This window comes from Salvelinus fontinalis, chromosome 26 (assembly GCF_029448725.1).
Source record: "Salvelinus fontinalis isolate EN_2023a chromosome 26, ASM2944872v1, whole genome shotgun sequence".
NCBI lineage: Eukaryota > Metazoa > Chordata > Actinopteri > Salmoniformes > Salmonidae > Salvelinus > Salvelinus fontinalis.
Genome location: NC_074690.1, coordinates 18,295,488 through 18,318,171, shown reverse-complemented (window position 1 = coordinate 18,318,171; position 22,684 = coordinate 18,295,488). Strand labels below are relative to the sequence as shown.

Here is a 22,684-nt window from a genome sequence, read left to right as displayed (position 1 = left end):
CTATTTAGATTCATGAGTTCAGTGATCCTGTTCAGTTTGAAATGCAACGTTCATCAATGGAGAACATGTAAAAGAGATCCTCACACTAATCCAAATGTGTATATATTATTTAAAGCTTAGTTGGTATGAGGGTATGCTGGCCAAAACAATACTAACCGCAGAAAAGCTTGTTTCTACAAAATGTTTCCTTTCTCCCTTAATTGAGGTAATCACTGATCTGAATGTGAAGGCAACAGATGACTGGAAGCGAAGGCAATATTTCATAGCACGTTCACCCATCAAATCTTTGTATATCAGTGGTTGATTTGACGTAGAAAGTAAAGGAAGCATTTGAAATGAATTGGAACTAGGCCCACACTATTCCTGTCCTTGTCTCCATGCTACAGCTACATGATTGAGAACGTGGTGCTGTTGATCACCGGTGTCCTGTGGCAGAGCTGCTGCCAAGGTTCCTCCCACTGGGAATGTTTGTCCAGATTGGCATCGCCCGCACCCCAACGGAGTTCTACTATGCCATCCTGGTGGTCATCACTAGACTACAATAGGCATCTTCTGTAGGCATCAGCAGTCATTTGATGGATGACAGTGACATATCTGATTGAATATCTATAATATGACATTTTACAGAATCTTAATGGAAATATCTAGGGCAAGCAGTATTATTATTTTTTCCTCAAACATTTTGCTAAACGAGCTACTTTGATTATGGCCCTTTCACATCAGAGAATGTTGAGTTCAAAAACCTGTGTCATTAATACTGTAACCCAGTGTATGTGTTTGTACAACCTAGTCAGAGGGGAGGGGGGGGGGGGTGGTTAAGCATGAACTCCTAACACTAGCCTAGCTCCCATAGTGAAATGCTTGTAAAATGGTGATCGCTCTCAAGGAGTCTTTATAACTATGACCACCCGGCAACAGCGGAGACTAAGGTCACCCGAGGCCCTGCCGTTCACTGCCAGTGTGAGGAAAGCTAAGGAGCTTAAAATGAACCGGACAGGTGGAAACATTGGAACTTGCCACTGATCAAGTGGTTTTTATATTGAACAAAATGGTCAGAGAATTTGCTTTAGACCCAGATTGAATATGTATATCAAACACAATGGAATAGTGCCAAAGGTGCAAACTCCATATGCCAGGCAAGCTAAACCAGCACACGTGAATTATTTAAAATATGTATTTGACCCAGGTGTTATTTGTTGAAATACATTGAATAGAAAACCTGCAACACCCATGCATGTGATGCAACACACAAGCTCACAAACCCATAGACGTTTCCATAGACTTTATTTTAGGATTGTTTCTCTCTCGATCTAACAGGTATACCAGCACTCTTAATGTCATGGCTTTTTTTTTGTCTTAAATACTCTCCGTTCTATGAAGAAAAACTGTAAAAATATTTAATCATAACTAATTAAAAGTTCTCTGGGAGATTGGTCAGGTGAACTAGGGGGCAGAGGAGGGGTTTTCGTGGTCCATGGGGGAATGTTGGACGGTCTGAGGGGGAATAGAAGTAGACGGAAGGGGATTTGGAGTAGCAGCCAGCAGAGGTTCACCGCGAGGAGGGGGTGGTGTTACCATTGAGAGAGAACCTGATGAATAGAAGAGGGTAGATTTAAATGAGTGACTAGGTGATACTTAAGTGATAAGATGCCAATGAATTGCACTCATCTGTGCCCTTCATAGTCATACCTCACCTTTTATTCTTTGTCCTTTCAGATCAGTGGGTTTAGTCACAAAGGACAAGAGATGAAAAAAGGATGTCACTGAAGTGTATTGGAATTGTGTGTGTGTGTGGGTGTGCTTGAAGCCAGACTCACCTGCAGACTCTCTCCATCATGTGTGTGTGTGTGTGCTTGAAGCCAGACTCACCTGCAGACTCTCTCCATCATGTGTGTGACGAGACGGTCGGAAATGCCGGGACAGGACTCCTCGGCCAGGTTAAAGGCGTTCTCCAGCTCTTCGATGGCCCCCACGCCACCTCCAGCAGCCCTCCGCTTCTCCTTTAACTGGATAGCACAAACACAGGGATTAGTTCGATTTCAGCATAGATATAAAGTTAATAGAAAAGGAAAATTGTATTGTCCACACAATGTGGACATTCTAATAAGTAGCTTTTCTAACTTGTTACCTCTTTGAAAATGGGAGTGACCAATGCCGACAGACACTGTGACTTGGGTTGGCGTTTCACCGAATCTGCAGACTAAAAAAAAAAACAGAGACAAATGACTTCACAGTGTCCCAGCCCAAACCATTTGATTGTGTGTTTAAATGTGCACCAACATGGTCTCACCTCTGTATCGGAGTGTGTGTATCCCTTCTGTAGTTTGTTCATGGAGCTGGGTCGGACTGTGGGGAAGGTCCACACAGGACTCTGGTTGTCGTCACCATCTGCATCCCTGTAAGAAGAAGAGAGAGACAGTAGGTCTGTTTGAGATATTTAATTCAGTACCACGTAAAATAGAGAACTGCATGTTCTATATCTACCGCCAGTCAGAAATATTCAATATGTTGGTTAGGTTGTCTGTGTGTGTGTTTCAAAACTGCTTCATCCATTGTGCACCGTATATGTCTGCGCTTGTGTGTTAAGGGCCTCACATATCTGAGTCGTCTGAGCTGGACTCCTCCCCGTGGCCCTCGGACCTCCAGCGACGGTAGCGGTCGATGAGTTCCGACAGGTAGGCCGTCTTCTTGGTGTAGCGTGTAATGAACTTGTGCTTCACCAGCTCCTTGGCTGTTGGCCTCTATGGAGGAAAAGAGCGTAATACAAAGACACGCAATCATTCCCATACTAAATATGACTGCTTTGAGCGCTTTATAAATGAAGTTGGTATTTTTATGATAAAACTCTAAATATAGGTGCACCAACAGCACCATAGAGGTATTGTAAGTTTATTTATATGAATAAAACAAACAAATGCTTATAACAGCGTAAGTACCCATGTTCTCTTTTATGGAAGCCTACCTACAAAGTCATGCTCATGATAGGTTGTCTACTGCTAGTCCCCTCAATCAGGTAGACTTCTCAGGGCCAGTTTCCCAGAACCCAGATTAAGCCTAGCACTCAACAGAAAATCATTGTCAATGGAGAACTTCAACGGAAAAATTAATTGACTCACAAAGCGTGGGTCTTTATTGAGGCAGGCCTCCACAAACTCTTTGAAAGGCTTGCTGTAGGATCCCTCCAGGGTGGGAGGGGTGTTCTTAGGAATGAGGAAGAGGACCCTCATGGGGTGCAGGTCTGAGTTGGGGGGCTCCCCTTTGGCCAGCTCAATGGCCGTGATGCCCAGGGACCAGATATCCGCCTGGGAGGAAGCCAGACAAGTATACACAGATAAAAACACGTGCTCACACAGAGACACACTTGATATTTATGTGTACAGAATTCATAAGGGATGTGCTGAACATGTATAAAGAGCCTGACATCAAAAACAATTAAGCAGCAGCAGGATTAATGTAAATTCCACCTCAATTCAGTCAATTAAGGAAGTGAAACGATCTTCCAATTCAAAAATAGAAAAATGCTCATTGACAATAAGAGGCTCTTCTCAGATTGGAGTTTCATTGAATATCCTGAACTAACGGAAATAAACCCTGCTGACACTGACAACCCTACAGACTAGGACATATTTGAGCCAACTGCCAACTCCGTGGGGGCTACTGACCTTAAAGTCGTACGCCGACTGTTTGATGACCTCGGGCGCCATCCAAAAGGGAGTGCCCACGAATGTGTTCCTCTTGATCTGGGTGTCGGTCAGCTGGCCCGCCACGCCAAAATCTGCCAGCTTCACGTCGCCTTGCTCTGACAGCAGCACATTGGCAGCTGCCACAGAGAGAGGGAGAAGGGGAGGGAGACAGCAAGGTTGGTGGTCAATATACAATAATAATAATAAATGCCACTGAGAAGACGCTTTTATCCAAAGTGACTTACAGTGAGAACTTACATTTAATAGATATCATCACAACACTTACATCATTCAAAAAGAAGATGGCAATTAATGTTCTCTATGTTGATCTATTGGCCTACAGCTATTGCTTTGTAGAAATCTGTTTTTACGGGTGATTCTCCTGCAAAATCTCCAGCCCCTGATGAATTAGAACATCTACTGTTAACACTGTAACGACATGTTATAACAAGATTGAACAATATACATGTTGTATATCGGTAACGTTAGATCACAACACTACCCAGTTAGCTAAAGAGCACCATTAATTAACAGTTGGCCAACCGTTTCAGCAGCCCCAATCTAATAGTTTGTTGTACTTGCCCAACACCCTTTATTTTTCATTAGTAGTACCTATATCAGCCAATCACAGTTCGTCATTCCCGGTGAACCTGACTGAGCCCGGCCATCTTCAGAGTGAGATTGAAGTCAGAAGCTCCTTGGACTGTTCCTCAACTTTATTGAATTTGACCTGTGTTTAGTGCATGCATCTAATTGTAAGTACTGTGACATGTCATTGCTTGCTTGCTATTTACCATGTTTATGGTACCATGTTTTCCTTTTCCGTGTGCTTCATGCAATTGCTAGCTAAGACAAGATGTTAGCCAGTCATCTTAACATTAGCTTGTTAGGCTTGGTATAGCACATACGTAACGCTATATCGTTTTAGGCATATTATTTTACTCATGTTGTCAGGTTAAAGATATAGCCGTGTTTGTGGACATTTAGAGTATTTTATGTGGCCATTTTAGAGTATTTTATCATGTAATTATATTATGTTGCTACAATATGTAGCCAAATGTATGTAGCCAAATGTTACATATAGCCTAAAAGCCCTTTCCACATGAAGCAGTTGGCCACTATTCCACGTTGGTTCTGGTCTCATGCAAGACCTTAGATACATCCCAGTCACGTTTATTTACCAGTAAATGGGTCTTTATTCTGTAAGTGTATTTCTCTAAGTGTATTTGGCATTGCCCCTTGCATTATACCATGGCGTAGCAGTACCTTGTCATAATATATTATGTATACCCCCCCAGTCTACTCTATGGTATGTCATGTAAGCCAATACTAATGGTTATTTCTTTCCTTTCTATTCCTTCATCAGTGGTGGCTGGTGGCACTTTAAAATCGGGAGGATGGGCTCATAGTAATGGCTGGAACAGAATGAGTGGAATGGTATCAAATACATCAAAGACTTGGTTTCCATGTGTTTGATACCATTCCATTAATGCTATTCCATTCATTATTATGAGCCGTCCTCCCCTCACCAGCCTCCAATGGCTTCAATAGAACCACTTTTACACACACTTACACAGTAGGCAGTCAAAACAAGGAGTGTGGTGTGGTTAAACCCAGTATCTGTAATAAACCTGTTCTGAAGACATCTTGGACTGGACAGATCTGTGTCGGCTGAACCGTATATCCACTGGCACCTATAGCTTTCTACTAAGGTCCCGTTCTACATGGTCTTCCCAGATCAGTCTTTAGTATTTTTTCAACTATTAAAGACATGCTCAGGTACTTTGCATTTTTTGTTTGGCTGGATGTGTCAACGTGTAGATCATACCTGCATAATATACACTACATAACCAGAAATACGTGGACACCTGTTTGTCAAACTTCTCAACCCAAAATCAAGGTCAAACTTCTCATCCCAAAATCAAGGTCAAACTTCTCATTCCAAAATCAAGGGCATTAACATCTGCCAAACCAAGATTAGTCCGTCAGACTGTCAGATGGTAAAGTGTAATTCATCACTCCAGAGTACGCATTTCCACTGCTCCAGAGTCCAATGGCGGCGAGCTTTACACCAGTCTAGCCGACGCTTGGCATTGCGCAAGGTGACCTTAGGCTTGTGTGCGGATGCTCGGCCATGGTAACCCATTTCATGAAGCTCCCGACGAACAATTATTGTGCTGGCGTTGCTTCCAGAGGCAGTTTGGAACTCAGTAGTGAGTGTTGCAACCGAGGATAGACGATTTTTATGCGCTACACGCTTCAGCGGTCCCATTCCGTGAGCTTGTGTGGCCTACCACTTTGCGGCTGAGCTGTTGTTGCTCCTAGACGTTTCCACTTCACAATAACATCACCTACAGTTGACCGGGGCAGCTCTAGCATGGCAACAATTTGACTGACTGACTTGTTGGAAAGGTGGCATCCTATGACTGTGCCACTGAAAGTCACTGAGCTCTTCAGTACGGGCCATTCTACTGCCAATGTTTGTGGAGATTGGAGATTGCATTACGGTGTGCTCGATTTTATACACCGGTCAGCAACGGATGTGGTTGAAATTGCCAAATCCACTCATTTTAAGGGTTGTCCACACACCATGTAGTGTATGAGGAGAGTTACTGTCTTACCTCAATTAGCCACAAAATCCCAAGTTTGAAAGCAACTGTTTTCTTGAAGCTGTGCAGCGCCATTTTCCCTACATACACCCCCACGTGGGCCAGCCCCGTAGCAATTTGAGTTTCAGCCAATGAGCTTCAGCCCCTTGCCATTTGAGTGACAGCTAGCACAATGCACAGTAGAGAGAGCAATGGTGCACATTTATGACGTAGTATGCAATCTTCGGGGACCACTTTTGGCTCGTGGGCGCTACTTTCAGAACTACTGGCTAAAAAGTATACAAAAGTACCGGAGAATCTCTTTAACAAAACTAAAATGGGAGATTGGAATGAGGATTATTATTATTGGCAGGCCCATTTCTTGTGCACTTTACATAAACTCAACTACAAGACTGAATATTTATCACTCTCAGAACCTAATGAAGTCTTTGTGCTTTCGGAGTAGCAGGTTTATGAGTATCACATGCAGAATATTGCTTAGCCTATTACCATTTCATTGTTGCTGGTCATTTGAAGAAATGTCCAAAACTGTTCTACTTACTGTATGTACTGTATAGGCCTACTGTATGTACGTGTGTTTATTTTCAGTCATATTTTATCAAAACATGTTTCTGCACGGTTTTGAACCGGGGACCTGCACTGAGCGTGTGAGGTGAATGTGATAACCACTACACTATGGAAACTGAAGTGAACTGGCAGATAAAATGATCCCATATGATAAAGTATGTACCAGTATATCAAGTTATTTGATTTTGTCTACATATACACTCAGTGGCCAGTTTATTAGGTACACCACCCCGTTCATGAAAATGGATCGTTCCTACAGACAGTGAGTCACGTGCCCATGGCTTGCTATATAAAGCAGGCAGACGGGCATCGAGGCATTCAGTTACTGTTTGTTTGAAAGTTAGAGGGCAAAACGAGTGACCTAAGCGACTTTGAGCGTGGTATGATCGTCGGTACCAGGCGCGCCGGTTCCAGTATCTTAGAAACGGCCTCCTGGGGTTAACACGCACAACGGTGTCTAGGGTTCACAGAGAATGGTGAAACAAACAAAAACCATCCAGTCAGCGGCAGTCCTGTGGGTGAAAACAGCTCGTTGATGAGCGGTGGAAGAACGGCAAGAATCGTGCAAGCTAACAGGCGGGCCACAAACAGGCAAATAACGGCGCAGTACAACAGTTGTGTGCAGAACAGAATCTCAGAATGCACAACTCGTCGGTCCTTGTCATGGATGGGCTATTACAGCAGACAACGACACCGGGTTCCGAACAAGAAGGTGCTCAAGTGGACGTGTGATCACCAACACTGGGCAATTGAGGAGTGGAAAAACATTGCCTGGTCCGACGAATCCCGGTTCCTGTTGCGTCATGCTGATGGCAGAGTCAGGATTTAGCGTAAGCAGCATGGGTCCATGGCCCATCCTGCCTGGTGTCAACGTTACAGGCTGGTGGTGTAATGGTGTGGGGAATGTTTTCCTGTCACATTTTAGGTCCCTTGATACCAATTGAGCAACATTTGAAGGCCACACCTTGTAGAATCTATGCCCCCAAGAATTCAGGCTGTTTTGGAGGCAAAGGGGGTTCCCACCCGGTACTAAATGGGTGTACCTAGTAAACTGGCACTTGAGTGTACATAGAGTGGCTGCGGAAACTTTTTTTCCCTGATTGAAGGTCCCTAACTTTTGCTCATGTGCGTTTCACGTTCTGTGCATGTGTTTCTTTACCTCTACTTTCCCGCACACATTTGGTCTCTCCCTTCACATTTTTCTGTTAATCGCAAATTATAATTCTTCAAGTTTTACCGGTGAAACGTCCATCTGCTACTAACCATTTGATCTCAATCAGTTTCATGGGGATACTTAGATCTTCTTGAGTTACACAGTGTTGTTTCGAAGTAGCCTACAGTGTTGTTTTGAATGATGTACAGTGAGTGAATTTTAGAGCAGATGGTGTTAACAAACTGTAGCATTTTGCCTAGTGGCGCGCTGTTCAGTTTTGGCCACGAGAGAAATATGTGGTGGTGTTTTTGTCTTACAGTAATGGTCATACTATGCTATTTTATTAGGTTGTATTATGTATAATACTATCATTATGTGATCTTGCAGACATTGATTCAGCTTTCGCCAGAGTAGCCTGGGGTGTATTCATTAGTCGTATTCTGTTGCAAAACATCTTGCAACGGAAACTGCTTACCGTTTACTCTAGGAACCAAATGGAAGCAAACAGAGCAAACAAACGGGGAGGGACCTACATGACTTTGTCCAATAGAAACTCTTGTTTTTGTTGTAAAATGTTTTCTGTTTGGAGTAAATGGTTTCCGTTGCAAAACGTTTTACAACGTCAGCGTTTTTCAATAGAATCTGGCTAATGAATACACCCCTGTTCTCTACAACTAGAGCAGAGACTGTGCGTCAAGTAGTAGCACATGTGCAGACACTGAGACCTTTAGTTCGGCAGCCACAGCAGCTGCTATTTACTTTTTGAAAATATGTTTACGCACGGTTTTGAACCGGGGACCTTTTGCATGTTAGGTGAACGTGATAACCACGACACTACGTAAACTGCCAGGAGAGTGCAGGCTCAGGGTATCATTTTGATGGTTGGGGGATTCTGTTAGGGCGTGCTGTCCTGTTGCATAGACAGATTGATAGAGGACCAAAGGGAGCAGCCTGAACCTTTGATATCTCTGTGGATCTTCCTCTCAGAGTGCAGGTACTCCAGTCCCTTCAGTATTTCCCTCAGTATGGTGGCGATATAGGTCTCTTCTAGAGGCCCAGGACGTAGCTGAAGAGAGAGAAATAGTGGGAAGGGACGGAGAGAGAGATAATGGGAGAGAAAGAAAGAGAAAACGGAGGGAGGGAGAGTTTCTTGCTGAGAGTCTATTTAGATCATTGCTAAATACATGTACTGTGTACATCCTCCAACTCATGCCTTTGTATTGTAAGTCAGAATTTATTAATCATACATCTAAGTCAGCATTTATTAATCAAACAATTGGCATTGATTCAATTAAATAGAATTGTACTTATCCCCTCAGGGGCAATTAGGAAAGGCATTGTCTTACCAAGTCCAAAGCTGATCCCCCACCCAAATACTCCATGATGATCCACAGCTTAGTGCCCTGGAGAAACAGAGACCGTGGCGTTTTCAATGCTAAGGCTTGCTGTGAGATTTGACCTGAACATAGGCAGAAGTCTCAGAGTGTGTGAGTTTGTGTGCGTGTGTGTGTGTGTATATATTGGTGTATGAGTGATATGTGTGTCTGTCTCTGTGTGTGTGTGTGTCTGTCTTTCAGTCTCTGTCTATCTATGCTTTTAGCTTTACCTTCAGGTAGGAGCCATAGTACTTGGTGACAAAGGGGCTGTCACACTGACTCAGTACAGTGATCTCCTGCTGTATGTCTTCGATCTCGTCCTCGGCTTCCTCCAGGTCAATGATCTTGATGGCCACCACCTCTTTGGTGCGGTTGTTGATGCCCTTGTAGACCTCTCCAAAGGAGCCCTTCCCAATGCGCTCCTGCTTGGTGAAGTATTCCTCAGGATCCAGCCTGGAATTCTGCTCCACAGGAAAGCAGTGACATCATAGAAGGACTTAGTAAGCTTTTTTTATTATTATTTTATGGGGCAGATCAGCTTTAATATTGCAGATGGATTGTAGCTTCCATCAATGTAATTGTCTGCATCACTTCCAATCCCCCATATACTTGTATGCAAATATATATAAACTTAGCAAAAAAAGAAACGTCCCTTTTTCAGGACCCTGTCTTTCAAAGATAATTCATAAAAATCCAAATAATTTCACAGATCTTCATTGTAAAGGGTTTAAACACTGTTTCCCTCGCTTGTTCAATAAACCATAAACTATTAATAAACATGCACCTGTGGAACGGTCGTTAAGACACTAACAGCTTAAGGCAATTAAGTAGGCAATTAAGGTCAGTTATGAAATGCTTAGGACACTAAAGAAGCCTTTCTACTGACTTTGAAAAACACCAAAAGAAAGATACCCAGGGTCCCTAATGATCTGTGTGAACGTGCCTTAGGCATGCTGCAAGGAGGCATGAGGACTGCAGATGTGTCCAGGGCAAAAAATTGCAATGTCCGTACTGTGAGACGCCTAAGACAGCGCTACACAGGGAGACAGCTGATCGTCCTCGCAGTGGCAGACCACGTGTAACAACACTTGCACAGGATCGGTACATCCGAACATCACACCTGTGGGACAGATACAGGATGGCAACAACAACTGCCTGAGTTACACCAGGAACGCACAATCCCTCCATCAGTGCTCAGACTGTCCGCAATAGGCTGAGGGAGGCTGGACTGAGGGCTTGTAGGCCTGTTGAAGGCAGGTCCTCACCAGACATCACCGGCAACAACGTCGCCTATGGGCACAAACCCACCGTCGCTGGACCAGACAGGACTGGCAAAAAGTGCTCTTCACTGACGAGTCACGGTTTTGTCTCACCAGGGGTGATGGTCGGATTCGCGTTTATCGTCGAAGGAATGAGCGTTACACCGAGGCTTGTACTCTGGAGCGGGATCGATTTGGAGGTGGAGGGTCCGTCATGGTCTGGGGCGGTGTGTCACAGCATCATCGGACTGAGCTTGTTGTCATTGCAGGCAATCTCAACGCTGTGCATTACAGGGAAGACATCCTCCCTCATGTGGTACCCTTCCTGCAGGCTCATCCTGACATGACCCTCCAGCATGACAATGCCACCAGCCATACTGCTCGTTCTGTGCGTGATTTCCTGCAAGACAGGAATGTCAGTGTTCTGCCATGGCCAGCGAAGATCCCGGATCTCAATCGCATTGAGCACGTCTGGGACCTGTTGGATCGGAGGGTTAGGGCCATTCCCCCCAGAAATGTCCGGGAACTTGCAGGTGCCTTGGTGGAACAGTGGGGTAACATCTCACAGCAAGAACTGGCAAATCTGGTGCAGTTCATGAGGAGGAGATGCACTGCAGTACTTAATGCAGCTGTTGGCCACACCAGATACTGACTGTTACTTTTGATTTTGCCCCCCCCCCCCCCCCCCCCGACTTTGTTCAGGGACACATTATTCCATTTATGTTAGCCACATGTCTGTGGAACTTGTTCAGTTTATGTCTCAGTTGTTGAATCTTGTTATGTTCATACAAATATTTACACATGTTAAGTTTGCTGAAAATAAACGCAGTTGACAGTGAGAGGACGTTTATTTTTTTGATGAGTTTATATACATATACAGTGGGGAGAACAAGTATTGGATACACTGCCGATTTTGCAGGTTTTCCTACATACAAAGCATGTAGAGGTCTGTCATTTTTTATCATAGATACACTTCAACTGTGAGAGACAGAATCAAAAATCCAGAAAATCACATTGTATGATTTTTAAGTAATTAATTTGCATTTTATTGCATGACATAAGTATTTGATCACCTACCAACCAGTAAGAATTCTTGCTCTCACAGACCTGTAAGTTTTTCTTTAAGAATTCCTCCTGTTCTCCACTCATTACCTGTATTAACTGCACCTGTTTGAACTCGTTACCTGTATAAAAGACACCTGTTCACACACTCAATCAAACAGACTCCAACCTCTCCACAATGGCCAAGACCAGAGAGCTGTGTAAGGACCTCTACATACTTTGTAAGTAGGAAAACCTGCAAAATCGGCAGTGTATCAAATACTTGTTCTCCCCACTGTACATACATACACAGTACCAGTCAAAAGTTTGGACAAATGGTGGCTACTTTGAAGAATCTAAAATATCAAATATATTTAGATTTGTTTAACACTTTTTTGGTTATTACATGATTCCATATGTGTTATTTCATAGTTTGTTTTCACTATTATTCTACAATGTAAAAATAAAGAAAAACCCTGGAATGAGTTGTATACACAGTACCAGTCAATAGATTTTCCTTTATTACATTCTAATCCTACCACCCCTCCCCTAATTGAGGTAAACTAGTGAACAACAACCCTTAGGCTTCTGCTTCCAGCTTTATACATATTATATACATTTTAGGGGCACAATCTATTTTACAGTAGTTATATCTTGTTTGTTTTTACACCTGTCCTTCCTCTAACCTCAATCACTCCCATCTATTCATTTCACCAAAGTTCTGAACCTATATACGTTTTAGGGACACAGTATGTTTTACATTAGTTATCTTGTTATTATTCACAACCTTCAGCTCCATTCAACCCCTCCCCCTCCCATCTATCTCTTAACACCATCCATATTGGATTTCTATTTGCTATATATTTTTCAACTGTGGTGTGATGTTTCACAAAAGTTCTGAACCTTTCTATTCTCATAATTTCTACAGATTCTAAATAAATAAAAATGTTGCTAAAATTATTATTATATCATTGATCGATTGAATATTACTTTTCAAATCAACCAGTAGTACTATCTGCAGCGTTAGCTCCAGGTAAATGTTGCAATTCTTCAGCCATTCCTGGACCTGTGACCAAACACAAGCTACATATGGACAGTACCAAAACAAATTATCAAATGATTCTGTCTCTTTGCAGCAAAATCTGCAGAGCTGGGATGGTTATATCCCCCATATATTTTTTTAAACATTTATTTGAACCTTTATTTAACTAGGCAAGTCAGTTAAGAACAAATTCTTATTTACAATGACGGCCAAACCTGGACAACGCTGGGCCAATTGTGCACCGCCCTATGGGACTCCCAATCACGGCCGGATGTGATACAGCTTATATAACATTCTATTGGTTGCAAGAATTTTGTATAATAATTTAAATGTAAAAATTCTAAGTTTTGAATCCGGCATCGTTTTGCGTATCAGTTCATAAACCATGTGCCATGGAATTGGTACGTCAAATCTCTTCCCAACTATTTTGCAATCTATAATGGCACAGTTGACAATTTTTTGGTCCTTAAATGAAACTGGTATACTTTTATCACAATTTTCTTTAAAACAATTATGGTCTTCAATGCAGGGCCGACAGACAAGTTCCATTTTAGCAGTAATGCTGCAATTAGTTGGTTGTAATTTTGGGTGGAGCAGATATTTCCATATTGTTGTTAGCTTCATGTGTGACAACTCCACCAGTCCTATGTATGATATAATTTACAAAGACTTTTGAAAAAATGTAAAAATCCCCCAAAATATTTTATTTATTAGTATATTTGAGTTTAACCACAATATTTGTTCAGTTTTTTTTCTGGTGGATTAAATAGAAATTGAAGAAAAATTATATTTGGGAGATTTCCTTTCCATTTCAATAACTGAAAGTGCGAGGTTGTAATCTGAATAAAAGGAAAAAGGCCATTCTTTATCATGGAGTGAGACATTCTTATTCATTTGCTAGAGAACCAGTTTGGATTTAAGTATAACTTTTGTATAGCTGAAGCCTTTAGTGAGAGGTTTAATTATTTAATAATTTCTGCTCTCCGAATTCATATTCATTATATAAATAGGCCCCTTTAATTTTGTCTGGTTGCCATTCCAAATAAAATGGAATATTCCCAATGCGCTCCTGCTTGGTGAAGTATTCCTCAGGGTCCAGCCTGGAATTCTGCTCCACAAGAAAGCAGTGGCAACATAGGACTTAGTAAGAGGCACAAATACAGGCTTTATTAGCTCGTAAACTGGATCAGTGAAGACATTTGGCCATTCTGGTTTTGGATAAACTATTTGTAAGAGGTTATTACAGTTTAGAAAGGTCATTTGATCATATATTGTGCAAATAGGCTACAATATAAGTCGTGCAAATAACCTACAATGTTATTGGTTAGCTGGTTTACTTGATGGGGATTAGAAGGATGCGTGTTGTTGACAGAGACAAGATTAAACATTGGAGGTTGAATGGATTTCGGATGGGTGTGTACATCTCCGCTATCTTCGAAATCGCCAGTCGTCTGTGTCAGTGTGTAATGATTTAGCTAGGCGCCCCCACCCACCTAAACCCGCCCATCTATTCATCGAATGCCTCGCAGTCATCGGGGTTCGCCTTGGCTAAACGGGGTGACAGTCCCTACAGATTAGGCTACCTACCTGGTTCTGCATGTCGCGTAGGTGCGCCATCCGGTCGGCAGGTTTGACAGGAAAAGGGCAGCCGCAGCCCTTTCTGCCTGAAACACGGAGTTGTCAAAATTCCTCTATCTTATTTTCCCTCCTCTCGAACCCCTTCCGTTAGCAGGCTAGCTAACCAAATAGCTAAACACCCAAGCTATCGTGCTGTCACTCCGCAGTGTTTTCGGCCTCGAATCCCCCGACGGCGGGCTTTTACAGCCCGGCCAAGATGCAAGCTATGTATCGTGTAACTCCATGTATAAGAGTGACATTGAACAGGAACTAAATGTTTCCGTATATTAATATTTAATTCATATCAAAGAACACTCAGCCTGTTCTTTATTTGTGGCTTGAGGAGGACTAAATAATGGGTTGAACAACGCATGCGCATGTGCGTCTTTTAAGGGGTGCAGGGTTGTGGGAGTTGTATTTCCACGCGCAGTCGCGTCAGACACAAAGTACATTTTATCCACAGTTCATCGTATCATACACATACACTGTTGCCATTTATCTCCAAGTGTAGCAAGTTGTTACATAAACAACTATATCATGCAACGCAGTAAATATGTAACTCCAAGGGGTTTTTGTTTCAAACTGAATAATTATATATCCCAAAGGGGAATGATTATTAAATGGATTTTACGTAATGTGAATAAAGAAATGTCCAAGTCCCTCTTATTTATTTAGTGAATTTATTTGTTGTGAGACCTAGGGTACTGTCAAATTTTGGAAAAAGTGTTTCCGCCCGGTCTCGAACCGGGGACCTTTCGCGTGTTAGGCGAACGTGATAACCACTACACTACGGAAACTAGGTACAAAATGTATGACTTAAATTAAGTTAAATAGATAGTTCACCCAGATCACAAAATTACTTGTTTCCTTACTCTGTAGTGTTGGCAGTCAATGGACAACGTATGACAGCAATCCATGCTTTGATTTTGTTTCCCTGACATTGGAAAATGCAAAACTTGTAGCATTTGTGGCACAAATCGAATGAAAGTCAATAGTAGCTATTTTACCATTTCCCGCTCGTTATATTGAAATCATCTGTTAGTGACAGCATTGGGCTACACAATCAATTTGAGATAGTTTAGGTTGATTTGGACATGAAGCACGAACAATTTAATATTTGGGAGGGGAACAGCTGGACCTGGTAAAGACATTGGCTTCCGATGGGATAAGTAGAATTGTGTTGAATTGAAGGCTCTTCTCTCACAGAGCAATTATTGTCAGTGTATTATCACTAATTTCCCACTACTCTCTCTTCAGCTACATTCTGGGCCTCTAAAATATACCTGTATCGCCATCATACAGGTAAGTACTGAAGTACTTGAACTCAGAGGAAGATCCAACAGTCACATGTCAGTCTGTCTGTACAACAGGACATCACATTTAAAGGTCCCCGTTTCGAGACAAGATGGAACCATATTTTAGTAAACATACAGTACTCACTTTGAGCTAATTTAGGTTAAAAATAGGTCTCCACTCCCAAACATCAGCACTACTTCTTCTCTACTATCTCAGTTTCCGTAGTGTAGTGGTTATCACGTTCGCCTCACACGCGAAAGGTCCCCGGTTCGAAACCGGGCGGAAACATATTTTAACAAAATAGATAGGGCCAATAACTGAAAATGAACAAATACATTAGCCTACAGTAGTGTTTCCCAGCTCCCAGAGTGATTTTATTTGCCCCCCCCCCTCCAAGTTTAAAAAAAAGTTATTTATTTTTGATTGTTAGACAACAGTTAGTAAAAACACCTGCAAAAAGTGATTTACATTATGTAGATCTGTTCCAAAGTGTAGTTGGGTACTTTTTTCACCATTGATGGAAATAGACTAAGCAACTTCTACAACCATTAGATTGAGGGCAACGAACCCCCCCTCCGACTCAAACGCCTACCCAAGCCCACTTGTAACTCAGTTTCCGTAGTGTAGTGGTTATCACGTTCGCCTCACACGCGAAAGGTCCCCGGTTCGAAACCGGGCGGAAACACATTTTAACAAAATAGATGGGGACAATAACTGAAAATAGACAACACATTCATTGATCTACAGTACAGTATATAATACGTTTTTGCTAAATTCGTTACATACAGTACGGTTGTAATTATGTTTCGGCCCCCTAACGATCCGCTTATGGAAAAAATCGTCCCGTGGCTAAATCTGGACTACAGTATACATCAATGGAACTGTCTTAGACATTTCTTCAAATAACCAGTGTAAATACAATGGTAATAGACTAAGCAATTTCTAACTCCATTAGAATCTGAGCGCGACGAATCTACCCAGTCAAAATGACACCCAAGTGATATTTTCTAAGGTTTCCGTAGTGTAGTGGTTATCACGTTCGCCTCACACGCGAAAGGTCCCCGGTTCGAGACCGGGCGGAAACACATTTTAACAAAATTGACAGAGACGATAACTGAAAATAAACTAACAAATTCATAGGGCTACATAAATAGAACAGGCTTGAACATTTCTTTAAATACAAAACAGCAGCAATGCAATGGTAATATGGAAGTGGTTCCGATGAAACAGAGGCTAGGCTAGTTTACCACATTAGTCACAGGCTTCATCAATAAGTGCATAGACTACGGCGTCCACACAGTGACAATATGAAGGTATCCATGCTGGGTTAAAGGCTAGAGCTACCGATTACAAGGAACGGGACACGGACATGGATCCATATAAATAAGCCTGCTACGACCTCCAATGAGACATCGAACATGCAAAAGCACAATATAGGAGGAGATAGCAGTTGTTGTTCCGGATGACTGCAGTCAATTTGCAGTCTACTAATTGTTTCTATACTGAGCAAAATTATAAACAAACATGTAAAGTGTTGGTCCAATGTTTTGTCCATTTTCCAAACACACAAAACGCTTATTTCTCTCCAGTTTTGTGCACAAATGTGTTTATATCCCTGATAGTGATCATTTCTCCTTTGCCAAGATAATCCATCCACCTAACAGGTGTGGCATATCAAGAAGCTGATTAAACAGCATGATCATTACACAAGTGCACCTTGTGCTGGAGACAATAAAAAGGCCACTAAAATGTGCAGTTTTGTCACACAACACAATGCCACAGATGTCTCAAGTTTTGAAGGCGCATGCAATTGACATGTTGACTGCAGGAATGTCCACCAGAGCTGTTGCCAAATAAATGTATGTTAATTTCTCTACCATGGCATCCAACATCATTTGATAGAATTTGGCAGTACGTCCAACTGGCCATGTGTAACCACGTCAGCACTGGACCTCCACATCCGGATCGTCTGAGACCAGCCACCCCGACAGCTTATGAAACAGAGGAGTTTTGGGGAGAATAAAAAATAAAATAAAAAAAAATAAAAAAATTTGCTCAGAAAACTTAAGGGGGCCAAATAAAATCACCTGGGCCAAATTCTGGCCTACACTATACATAAATAGAACAGTCCTGGACATTTCTTTATAAAAAAAACACTGCATCAATGTTAAGGTAATAGACAAAGCAATTTCTGAGTTAATTAGGCTCTGAGAGTGACTAATCCACCACCCAGGCAAACTGACACCCAAGTACCACCTAAAGCAGTTCACGTAGTGTAGTGTGCCTTACTTGGGAAAGGTCCCCGGTTTGAGACCGGCGGAAACGCATTTTGACAAAGTAGGCCAATGACTGAAAATAAACAAAGAAATACATACACATACAGTACCAGTCAAAAGTTTGGACACACCTAATAATTCAAGGGTATTTCTTTATTCTTTACATTGTAGAATAATAGTGAAGACTATGAAGTAACACATATGGAATCATGTAGTAACCAATTAAAAATATATTTTATATTCTTCAAAGCAGCCACCCTTTGCCTTGATGACAGCTTTGTACACTCTTGGCATTCTCTCAACTAGCTTCATGAGGAATGCTTTTCCAACAGTCTTGAAGGTGTTCCCACATATGCTGAGCACATGTTGGCTGCTTTTCCTTTTCCTGTCCAACTCATCCCAAACCATCTCAATTGGGTTGAGGTCAGGTTATTGTGGAGGCCAGGTCATCTGATGCAGCACTCCATCACTCTCCTTCTTGGAGAGCCCTTACACATCCTGGAGGTGTGTTGGGTCATTGTCCTGATAATCCCATTAAGTGCAAACCAGATGGGATGGCGTATCGCTGTAGAATGCTGCGGTAGCCATGCTGGTTAAGTGTGCCTTGAATTCTAAATAAATCAGCAACTGTGTCACCATCAAAGAACCCCCACACCATCACACCTCCTCCTCCATGGTTCACGGTTGGAACCACACATGCAAAGATCATCTGTTCACTCATCAATCTACACACATAATGACAAAGTGAAAACAGTTTTTATTTTATTTTTAAGAAATACCTTATTTACATAATAATTCAGCCTCTTTGCTAGGAGACTTGAAATTGAGCTCAGGTGCATCCTGTTTCCGTCGATCATTTTTGAGATGCTTCTACAGCTTGATAGGAGTCCACCTGTGGTAAATTTAACTGATTGGACATGGTTTGGAAAGTCACACACCTGTCTATATAAGGTCTCACAGTTGACCGTGCTTATCAGAGCAAAAACTAAGCCATGAGGACGAAGGAATTGTCTGTAGAGCTCAGAGACAGGATTGTGTCGAAGCACAGATCTGGGGACGGTTACCAAAAAATGTCTGCAGCATTGAAGGTCCCCAAGAACACAGTGGCCTCCCTCACTCTTAAGTGGAAAATGTTTGGAACCACTAAGACTCTTCCTAGAGCTGGCCGCCCGGCCAAACTGAGCAATCGGCGAAGGGCCTTGGTCAGGGAGGTGACCAAGAACCCGATGTTCATCTCACAGAGCTCCAGAGTTCCTCTGTGGAAATGGGAGAACCTTCCAGAAGGACAAATATCTCTGCAGCACTCCACCAATCAGGTTATCGTCCTCCATCAGCACCGGCCTGTACCCTACCTGCCCTAAGCTCTCTCCTGGCCCCTTACACTAAGTCTGAATTTGTCCTGCTAGGTGACCTAAACTGGGACATTAAATCACCTGACCAAGTCCTAAAGCAATGGGACTCCCTAAATCTTTCTCAGTTTATTACCAATCCCACAAGGTATGACTCCAAACACCCAGAAAAGGCTTCTCTACTCGACGTTATCCTCACAAATAATCCTGATAGGTATCAGTTTGGTGTTTTCTGTAATGACCTTAGTGATCACTGTTTTAGAGCCTGTATTCGTAATGGCTGCTCAGTGAAACGACCTGTCCTGATTTGTCATAGATGCTTGCTAAAAAACTTTAATGAAACTTCATGACCTGGCCTCTGTAAATTGGTATAGAATTAGTATAGAATTGTTTCAAACATGCCCCCATAAAGAAAATGAGAATTAAAAACAGGTTCAGCCCCTGGTTCGACCGTGATCTTGCAGAGTTACTCCACCTTAAGAATTGCGTTTGGCGAATGCATACTCAGGATGACTGGCTCTCGTTCAGGCAAATGAGAAATAAGTGCACTCAGGCTATCCGGAAGGCCAAAGTTAGTTACTTTAAGGAGCAGTTCTCTTTCTGTGGGTCTAACCTCAAGAAGTTCTGGGAAACTGTTCAAGAACTGGAGAGTAAACCTTCCTCCTCACAGCTGCCCATGTCCCTTAAAGTTGATGATGTGGTTGTTACTGACAAGAAGCACATGGCTGAGCTTTTTAATCACTAATTCCTTAAGTCAGGATTCCTATTTGACTCAGCCATGCCTCCTTGCCCGTCCAACATTTCCTCATCTCCCATCCTTTCTAATGCGACTAGCCCCAATGCTCCTCCCTCTTTTCCCCCTGCCCCGCAACAAAGTTTCTCCCTGCAGGCGGTCACTGAGTCTGAGGTGCTAAAGGAGGTCCTTAAACTATTCCCCCAAAAAACATCTGGGTCAGATGGTTTAGAGCTTTCTTTAAGGTTGCGGCCCCTATAATCGGCAAGCCTATCTCTGACCTTTTTAACCTGTCTCTCCTCTCTGGGGAGGTTCCCATTGCGTGGAAGGCAGCCACGGTTCATCCTTTATTTAAAGGGGGAGATCAAGCTGATCATAACTGTTGTAGGCCTATTTATATTTTGCCCTGTTTATCAAAAGTGTTGGAAAAACGTGTCAATAATCAACTGACTGGCTTTCTTGATGTCTATAGAATTTTCTCTGGTATACAATCTGGTTTCCGCTCAGGTTATGGATGTGTCACTGCAACCTTAAAGGTCCTCAGTGATGTCACTATTGCCCTTGATTCTAAGCAATGTTGTGCTGCTATTTTTATTGACTTGGCCAAAGTTTTTGATATGATAGACCATTCCATTCTTGTGGGCCAGCTAAGGAGTATTGGTGTCTCTGAGGGGCCTTTGGCCTGGTTTGCTAACTACCTCTCTCAAAGATTGCAGTGTATAAAGTCAGAACATCTGCTGTCTCAGCCAATGCCTGTCATCAAGGGTGTACCCCAAGGCTCGATCCTAGGCCCCACGCTCTTCTCAATTTACATCAACAACATAGCTCAGGCAGTAGGAAGCTCTCTCATTAATTTATATGCAGATGATAAAGTCTTATGCTCAGCTGGCCCCTTCCCAGATTTTGTGTTAAACGCACTACAACAAAGCTTACTTAGTGTCCAACAAGCTTTCTCTGCCCTTAACCTTGTTCTGAATACCTCCAAAACAAAGGTCATGTGGTTTGGTAAGAAGAATGCTCCTCTCCCCACAGGTGTGATTACTACCTTTGAGGGTTTAAAGCTTGAGGTAGTCACCTTATACAAATAATTGGGAGTATGGTTAGACGGTACACTGTCCTTCACTCAGCACATATCAAAGCTGCAGGCTAAAGGTAAATCTAGACCTGGTTTCGTAATCACTCCTCTTTCACCCCAGCTGCAAAACTAACCCTGATTCAGATGCCCATCCTACCCATGCTAGATTACGGAGATGTAATTTATAGATCGGCAGGTAAGGGTGCTCTCGAGTGGCTAGATCTTTACCAATCAGCCATCAGATTTGCCACCAATGCTCCTTATAGGACACATCACTGCACTCTACTCTTCTGTAAACTGGTCATCTCTGTATACCCATCGCAAGACCCACTAGTTGATGATTATTTATAAAACCCTCTTAGGCCTCACTCCCCCCTATCTGAGCTATCTACTGCAGCCTTCATCCTCCACATACAACACCCGTTCTGGCAGTCACATTCTGTTAAAGGTCCCCAAAGCACACACATCCCTGGGTCGCTGGTCTTTTCAGTTTGCTTCAGCTAGTGACTGGAACGAGCTGCAACAAACACTCAAACTGGACAGTTATATTTCAATCTCTTCATTCAAAGACTCAATCATGGACACACTTACTGACAGATGTGGCTGCTTTGCGTGAAGTATTGTGGTCTTTACCTTCTTGCCCTTTGTGCTGTTGTCTGTGCCCAATACTGTTTGTACCATGTTTTGTGCTGCTACCATGTTGTGCTGCCTCCATGTTGTGTTGCTACCATGTCGTTGTTGTGTTGCTACTATGCTGTGTTGTCATTTGTTGCTGCCATGCTTGTCTTAGGTCTCTCTTTTCTTCTGACGGAAGGCGCACTGGGAATCCCTCCACACTGATCTAGTGCGAACCTGTTAGAATTTAGAACGGCAGGCCCCGGTGTCTTCTCCAGTAGGATCAAAATGAAAGAGAAAATCATACTTGCTTGCTCTAATTTTGTAGAACCTTGTCTGCTCTCCTTTTTGTTTTGTCAACTTTTCGGCATGTTCTTTGTGAAGTAGGCTATGGGAGTTTTTTTTCTTCTCCACCTTGGCTTAGTGCTAGCGCTCTAGCTGACGGACATCTGGAATCTACTGTATCTATTTCGGATTTCCCTGACTCTCCATCGGCTGGTGATGTGCCCGCCTCCCCTGCCTTTGGTAGCTAACTCAGCCTGCATGCGTTTAAAATGTTTACCATTGGATGGGCCCTGTAAGTCTCTGCTCAGTTTTTGCTTTGATCTGTGGTTATGTTTTAGTTGTGTTGTGCTAATTGTGTTCTAGCCGGACTCCAATAGTTGGGCTCTATCTTGCTGACCATAACCGTGGTTGTTAGCTAGGCTAATGGCTAGTTAGCTAAATAGCTAATGTTAGCTGGCTGGCTAGCTTGCTGGCTAAGACAACTGCATAAAGCTAACATTTGTTGATAGCTGGTTAGATGAGGTTATGTATTTCCAAAAATGTGGTTTACTTTATTATAGCTGTAAGCTAGGTGTTGATAGCAAAACCTGTAGTGCTAACATAATGTTAGCAGGCTAGTTAGCTAGCAACCTTGCAAGTTAATTTGTAACAATACATTCATAAAAAATTTGCTTGTAAGTTGGCTGAACATTTTATTGAAACCAGTAG

General features: G+C 42.5%; 1 protein-coding gene and 4 non-coding genes across 6 annotated transcripts; 3 read left to right on the top strand and 2 right to left on the bottom strand.

Moving 5' to 3' along the window:
• Positions 1 to 1,267: 1,267 nt before the first annotated feature.
• stk25b (serine/threonine kinase 25b) lies at positions 1,268 to 14,721 on the bottom strand. Of its 2 annotated transcripts, XM_055882814.1 has the most exons (12): positions 14,318 to 14,721; positions 9,619 to 9,849; positions 9,359 to 9,415; positions 8,970 to 9,078; positions 3,663 to 3,820; positions 3,117 to 3,302; positions 2,596 to 2,741; positions 2,291 to 2,396; positions 2,129 to 2,200; positions 1,870 to 2,006; positions 1,695 to 1,709; positions 1,268 to 1,589 (listed from the first exon to the last, which is right to left on the bottom strand). In XM_055882814.1, the coding sequence occupies exons 1-12, from the start codon at positions 14,345 to 14,347 to the stop codon at positions 1,550 to 1,552; spliced, it is 1,287 nt and encodes a 428-aa protein (XP_055738789.1). In that variant the 5' UTR covers positions 14,348 to 14,721; the 3' UTR covers positions 1,268 to 1,549. The 2 variants fall into 2 exon arrangements, with proteins under 2 accessions (XP_055738789.1, XP_055738790.1); XM_055882815.1 differs by lacking the exon at positions 1,695 to 1,709.
• A 350-nt stretch (positions 14,722 to 15,071) lies between these two features.
• Positions 15,072 to 15,144, bottom strand: trnav-aac (transfer RNA valine (anticodon AAC)). The gene has a single exon. It is a non-coding gene; the product is annotated as a tRNA-Val (tRNA).
• Positions 15,145 to 15,858: 714 nt separating this feature from the next.
• trnav-cac (transfer RNA valine (anticodon CAC)) lies at positions 15,859 to 15,931 on the top strand. The gene has a single exon. It is a non-coding gene; the product is annotated as a tRNA-Val (tRNA).
• A 324-nt stretch (positions 15,932 to 16,255) lies between these two features.
• On the top strand, positions 16,256 to 16,328 carry trnav-cac (transfer RNA valine (anticodon CAC)). The gene has a single exon. It is a non-coding gene; the product is annotated as a tRNA-Val (tRNA).
• A 327-nt stretch (positions 16,329 to 16,655) lies between these two features.
• On the top strand, positions 16,656 to 16,728 carry trnav-cac (transfer RNA valine (anticodon CAC)). The gene has a single exon. It is a non-coding gene; the product is annotated as a tRNA-Val (tRNA).
• Positions 16,729 to 22,684: the final 5,956 nt, after the last annotated feature.

What these genes read in the sequence shown, in the direction of transcription:
- stk25b (XM_055882814.1), bottom strand. Translation starts at nt 14,347, where the DNA reads ATGGCGCACCTACGCGACATGCAGAACCAG. An exon ending in GATCCACAGAGATATCAAAG is followed by an intron (nt 3,821 to 8,969) that starts GTTCAGGCTGCT and finishes TCTCTGTGGCAG; the next exon opens with CTGCCAATGTGCTGCTGTCA. An exon ending in TCACTCCCATTTTCAAAGAG is followed by an intron (nt 2,007 to 2,128) that starts GTAACAAGTTAG and finishes TGTGCTATCCAG; the next exon opens with TTAAAGGAGAAGCGGAGGGC.